Consider the following 6588-nt stretch of genomic DNA (forward strand, 5'->3'; position numbering starts at 1 on the left):
AGTGATTTATCTCAGAGGTCTATATAGAGCAAGGCACTGCTTAACAAAAGACAGAAAGTTAGATACAATTAAATACTCCTGAATTTGGGCCAAACATCTCAAAAGTGTTGTCCTATTCTGACACTGCCAGCAAGTTGTTTTCTGATATAAATGAATAATTTCAATCTTGATGCAATTTTTCATAGCAAGCAAACTACTCTAAGTTTTACTTTCAAATATTGATCATGGCAGAAAGTTCACTTGGTGAGCAACTGCAGTTTACATCCAAAGGATTTTCCCAAGAGGCATCAAATTGATGAAACTGCCTTTCGCTAACTACCAACACAAAGAAAGTCAGACCAAATAAATGGATATATTAATTCAGCACCAGTCACATCATAAACAAAACCCCTTTTTAGGCAGGCTCCAGATGCAGAAAGGAATGCACTCTGTGGACAATTGAGGTTTCGGTTCTCATTTCCTTTCTTTCTATAGAATGGCATCTGCTTCTTAATACGAGAGGACAGGAGAACAAGTCAGTGAAAGGCACAACGATTTACTGAGCAGACTGATGGTTTCTGGTTGAATACCAATACTTGTACCCTACAAAGTAATATAGAACCTATACAGTATATATAAATACAGAAAACAATGAACCTTCATAGCCTGCTTATGGCCTGAAGTGCTGGTTTTTATTACATACTCAGTGTACTCAAAGATACCGATGTTGGATATGAAATTTAAAAACTATGAGCTACAATGAAAGAGAAAACGATTACAGGATGTTTAATATTTTGGAAACTCACTGTATGACATCGATACATTCTTACAGACTTACCTAGAAGCCTGCAAGCTTATTTTTTCTTCAGTTTTTGGCTGAACATTTCATACATGACTTAGTTTACTGCCTACAATTTTAATTGCAAGCAGACTTTGGGGAGGGGAAAGGCTAGGATACTTACTAGAAGTTCCTTGGTTGCAAACTGGAAGCCCTAAACGTATCTACCATACTGAAAGCAAGAGACAGCTACAACTGCGATGCCCACAAACAGGATTCCCCTTAGTTTAAATAATAAATTAGAAGGCAGGACTTTCAAACACTGGAGTACAACATTTAAAGGACTTATACGGCACATGACAGATCACCAGCAAAAGGTCCATGACTACAAAGCCCAAGACTTCTGACATAGTCTAAAACCAAAGGGTTCTCAAAAGGTTCCAGTAACTCCTCCAATGGGGAAAGCCATGAAGTTAAAACACTACAAAAGCACAATTGAACACATAATACTGACTTGAGTTTGTAGCTCACACACTGGCTATAAAAAGAAATTGTGTAAAATATTACAGAAGCAAGTCTGTTTTAGCTACAGCCATCTTACCTGTACGCATTTTTTGAAACTGGTCGGGGGTCAAATTTGAATAGAAGGATGCACATCGAAGAAGCGATGTTTAAGTCTTGCTTCTTCCACAAAGGCTCAATGCAAGGTCATTCTGTAATAGCCTAAAATGTAAATAAAGATTATCTATTACACTGCAAATTATAAGAAGATAACTTGCTGCTGCGCTGAAGCTTAAGGATTGCAATGTACTGAGTAATAGCTCACAGTAAAAATAAATAAATAAAATACAACTTCCAAACCAGATGAGTTTTAAAGACTGGTTTACAAACCAAATTCTTACAGTATTTCTTTCAAAATTATGCCTGGCTAGTTCAGATTTTAGGAAAAAAACCTGCATCAGGAAAATACTGACAAAGTCTACAGTGCTAGCAATACATGAAAAAAAAGACTGTTACGCAATTTCTGCTCATTACCAATGAAGTACTTTTACTTTTTTCGCTTTCTTAAGTAAAGCAAAATGCTTATGTTAGAATAAAGGAGAAAATAAGACTCAAACTGTTGCAGAAGCCAGAAAAAGCCTTGTTAAAGACACTCACAGACCTGCAAATAAAGTATAATTTAGACCAAGCTATTGTCAAAGTCCAGGAGAAATTATTATTGTTTAGCATCGGGTAAAAGATCAGGTATAAATAGAAATACACTGGACATTTTGTGTCCAGAGGTTACATTTTGATGAGGAGTTTCCAGCACCTGTGCTGTATTTAAAATTCTGGCCATGCAGATGGGATGACAAATGTGCTTTCCATTTCAAACCAACAAAACAGCTTTCAAATAGTTTGTGTTGTCCAATTAACATTTTTCTGGTAATAAAACTGCAGTTTGATCTTTACTTTTTGTGGCTGCTCAAACAATTATCGGAATGCTACCACCCAATGACACACCACCATTTTTTACTGCTACTGAGAGCTTTTGCCATGAAAGGGCTTTCAAGGTAAGTCAAGGGGAGAGGGAGACAGAATTCAACACCCAACTGTAAGGCCATCTGAGCAACTCAATGACTGAAAAAACTTCTGTACAAAAAGTAGGATTTTTAACCATACTTTCAAGATCTGTAGAAAGTGTCTCTGTTGCTCTTCAGTTTCTACATAATTTGTCATAAGAGATATCAGGAAATGGATCATCTTGACTACATTTCATGTTACCAGAAACAGAGCTGCAAGTGCAGCATTTGTACAGATCTCTTTTTTTAATTAACAGCTTGCCCATAGCTGTTGGCTCCTGTTAAGTCACAGTTCAACACTAAAACCAGCCTGCTGTTGTTGTCATGGCACAAGTTCAGTCTTGCAATCCAGTACCCTGCGAAGAGACTCTTCTGCTGCAGGACATGAACTAACTCAGAAAGAGGTGCAACACTCCTGACGTGCTTGACAAGAAAATTAGTGCACAGGAGCACGTGTGTGTGTAGATACGTAAATATACCTGAAAGTATTTTAAATTCTGTTCGCTGACAAAAAGAATTTTCCTCCTCAGTTGACTCATAATCTATGAGCCAAGAGCAATAGCAGAGCTATCCCAACTATTTTGTGTTTAACAGGTTGCACAATAAGGCACTGAGAAAACTGAATTAAATGACACTGTTGGCTTTCTTTGCCACTAACAAGTCAATCCCAAGACAACTGCCTTAGAAATACTTCATAAAATTAAGACGCAGTCTTGAATTTTGGATAACTGATTTATGAACCAGGTATTTAAAAAGACCCATAGCCAGCTTTACGGAGAAAATCTAACCAGTTTTGAGAAGGTGATATGCATCTTCTCAGCTCCTATTGCTGAATTTTCAGTAGACTGCAATCATACTGGACTTGAACTACCAGTACTGGAAGACGTGGATCTTTTACACACAGACTATTTCAGAAACAACACTCATAGCTCCAAAGAGATCACCTTCTAATCTGTGGTTCTAGAGGTTCCCATCTACAGCACTACCATGAGTATCGTAGGGAATCCTTAATGGGCAAAGTGCCAAGAAGCTCACTTAGTGAAACCAAAGATACAAAATACAATTTTAATGACAACTATCATGGAGTACTCTTGCTGACTATGAAGATATGGCTCCTAGTATTCATTAGGTGCCCTGCCAGATAATTAAATGAATTACTTGATAAAAAGCTGTTTGCAATTAATCACTTATAAGACCACTATTTTAATAAAGAAGTGTCAGGCTCCATCAGCTGATTTACTCAGTTCCCTTCAAATAATTAAGTTGGTCCAGCTGTTCATGCAAAGTTACTGGCCAGCATAAAGATTACACAAAAACTGCCAGTCAGAAAACAGCTGCAAAATAAGTTTGCAACACTCATCACAATTATCTAGGAGGACAAATATTTTGAACACTTCGGTACCTTTCTAGAATCCACATTAATTATTATTAGGTACTACTGCTTTGACAGAACGATCTTTTTGTCACCCCAGCAACTCTGCTTGATGTTATTACAGTTCATTAAGTTACATTTATGCTTTTATTAACCCCAAATATCAAACCAGTGTATTTTATCTTGGGCTCCACCTGCCGGTCTTGAGACAAGTGTAAGTGTTTATAGGTCCTATATAAACAGTCCAACTTCTTCTTTTTTTTTTTTTTTTTTTTTTTTTTGACAGAAGTGTTTAAGCCAGATAAAACAGAGCTACCCCTTAAAATACCAGCAACACTTAACTGGCAAAGGAGGCAAGCAAGGTATTTTGGTACCTTCTTTGACCAAAGATGACACTGCACTTGCAACACATGTTGTGGATACTACCATTAAATTCTTAAATACTGTAAGTCAGACTCAAATTTGGATATTCTGAAATCTACAATGATTAACAAAACACTAAGAGGGAAAAAAAGCCTGAAGAGAGGCTGTCATAGATATGGTAAGTACATAAACATTCAATCAAAAAGTCTTCATGCAGGTGCCATTTTCTTGAGCTCATACTCACATAAAAGCTGGTGCTGCAACTGTGGGGATGAGATGAGCACATTGCACAGAGCTGGAGCTGCAAAGCAGATGTGCTCAACTCAGCCTCCTCCTCACTCAGCTGAGACCCCATAGACCAAGGAGAGGAGAAGGTGAAAAAGATTAGGCCAGCAGTGACTTCCACTTGCAACTCGATCCTACAGCAAGTCCAAAGCTAGATCAAAAGCTGATTTTCGAGCTCCATTTCTGCAGGAAATGTGTCTTCAGAAGCATCCTTAGAGATGCAGGAGGTGCTGTAGTTTAAAGCGATCAAATAGAAAAGGCTAAGTGGTGGTACAACACTTGCTTTCTGATTTTCTTTTTGAAGACAATGCAAGCCAGAATATATACACTATGCAACGTGGCAAGGTCTGCTGGAAGGAGGGAGAAATCCTCTGTTCTGGGTTGGAGACAGTGAAGACTTACTGCTGTCTGGATAATGAGCTTTTCTAAATTTTAGTTTGCTTGTTCCTAGTCAGTAAGACAACAGTTACCAAGGATGACATGATAGCAACAATCTCCTATTTCTGTAATGTTTCTAGTTTGCTGTCCAACTTATGCCTAATACACACAAACCAGCTTGACAAGAACCACAAACATCCTGTAATTAAGTGTTCCGCTCCAAATGGCACCACTAATTTGGAAATGACATTAAAGTAACTAAAATTCTTGTTCTGTGCTACAGTACTCTGTTAGACAGCACAGTGTGTTGTTTTGCTCATTTGAAGGCTCTGTTAAAAGCATGAGTGGATACATGCCAGCATAAGGTAGCATTGAGAGGGACTTTCAAGAGACCCAAACATGATAGATTGTGTATGTTCTTTTCATAGGGTTCTACCATCATTTGGATGATTAGAAGCAATCAGTTCACAATTTGGCATAAAACTATTTTACCCTTAAGAATTCCCAGTAGCAGTAGCATTTGAAAAATGAAGCCATTTGTTATGTATTTTGTATTCACAAATGAAGCATCATAAATAACATCTGTCAGTTACCACAGTGATCTCAATTGCTTCTCAACTGATCCAAAACTATTGTTTAGGTGCAGTCTAAAACACAGCTAAAAAATCATTATTCACTAGAATCTGCTAGTTTTATGTACTACAACAATAACTCGTGGTCAGCAGAGTGCAAAACTATTTTACTGTCTCTTTTGAGTATGTCCAAATGAAACTGAGCCCTACAGTCCTCAAATGCCCATAGAAGGGCCATAAAATTGGATGCATTTTCTTGCACTACTGAAATAAGTGTTTTTCAAATAGAGAACTTTAAAATCATCAAGAGATGCTTGATTAGTTCTTAAAAGTAATCTATTTTTTTTTTCCCTGCAGAGAAAAGTGTCTCATGGCTGCATTTTTAAAGCATTTTACTGTTTCGTTTTTGCACTTCCCTTGCGTAACACACGCTTCACTGTAGCAATACTAATAACTAAAGATGAAGCGGAATAGATGGATCTATAATTTGATGACTTCCAGGTTGCTCCCTATAAAGAGCATTTGTAAGCAACCTAGGCTTTATAACCCTACCAAGGTGAAGAGTAAGTCTTCACTGCAAGAGACAGCAATGCAAAGTACAACACTTACGAAACACAGAAAATAACATATAAGGTGAACGGCACTCCCAAGTTTAATGTGCTAATTTTATTTTCAGCTGCTTAATTTCTCTCCGGCATTTTACTAGATTAGGTCCACTGTACAGCTCCCATGAGGAACAAACACCAGTAAACATAACCTTTCACCACACCATGTTTCAGAAACATTTACAAGGAAGGAGTAAAAGAGCCTTTGCCCCAGTTTCTCAAGAACACGAGTTTCTCCTCCGCCAAGGATCTGCGGACCCAGAGCTTTTTGCTGGGCTTGCTCCTTAGGTAAAGGCTGTATTTTTAGCTTGTACAATTCTTATGTTTTCTTCAGTGAGGAACCACCAAAAGTCATTAGTAGTTTTCACTGTCTATCTGTGACTATTTCTTGACCTCAAAGGGTCACCACACATTAAAACTTAATTTAAAAATTGCTTTATTACTTTTGTACACTTAAAATTACTCCTGGACGTGACGCAAGTACCAAGAAGCCACCACCTACGCAGGAATCACAGAATGAAATGGCATCGCATAACCAAAGAAAACAGGTGTGAACTGACACCTGAAAATATCGCCAGAGGTGCTGCTGGATAAATTTAAGATAAAAACCTCAAGCAAATGGCGCTCAGGGGAAGCGCCTTCCTTGGCGGGGAGGGCCGGGGCTGTGGCGGTGGCCAGGAAGGGCACACACAGC

General features: G+C 38.1%; 1 protein-coding gene across 1 annotated transcript in view; it reads right to left on the bottom strand.

Moving 5' to 3' along the window:
- Window positions 1-6588, bottom strand: part of TANGO2 (transport and golgi organization 2 homolog) — a 28659-nt gene that overhangs the window by 18992 nt on the left and 3079 nt on the right. The window contains exon 2 of the mRNA XM_008634098.2: window positions 1359-1480. Within this exon, the coding sequence (XP_008632320.1) occupies window positions 1359-1414 (56 nt within the window). The 5' untranslated portion in view covers window positions 1415-1480. The remainder of the gene's footprint in view (window positions 1-1358; window positions 1481-6588) is intronic.

The sequence above is a fragment of the Corvus brachyrhynchos genome, unplaced genomic scaffold (genome assembly GCF_000691975.1).
Source record: "Corvus brachyrhynchos isolate BGI_N302 unplaced genomic scaffold, ASM69197v1 scaffold114, whole genome shotgun sequence".
Lineage (NCBI taxonomy): Eukaryota > Metazoa > Chordata > Aves > Passeriformes > Corvidae > Corvus > Corvus brachyrhynchos.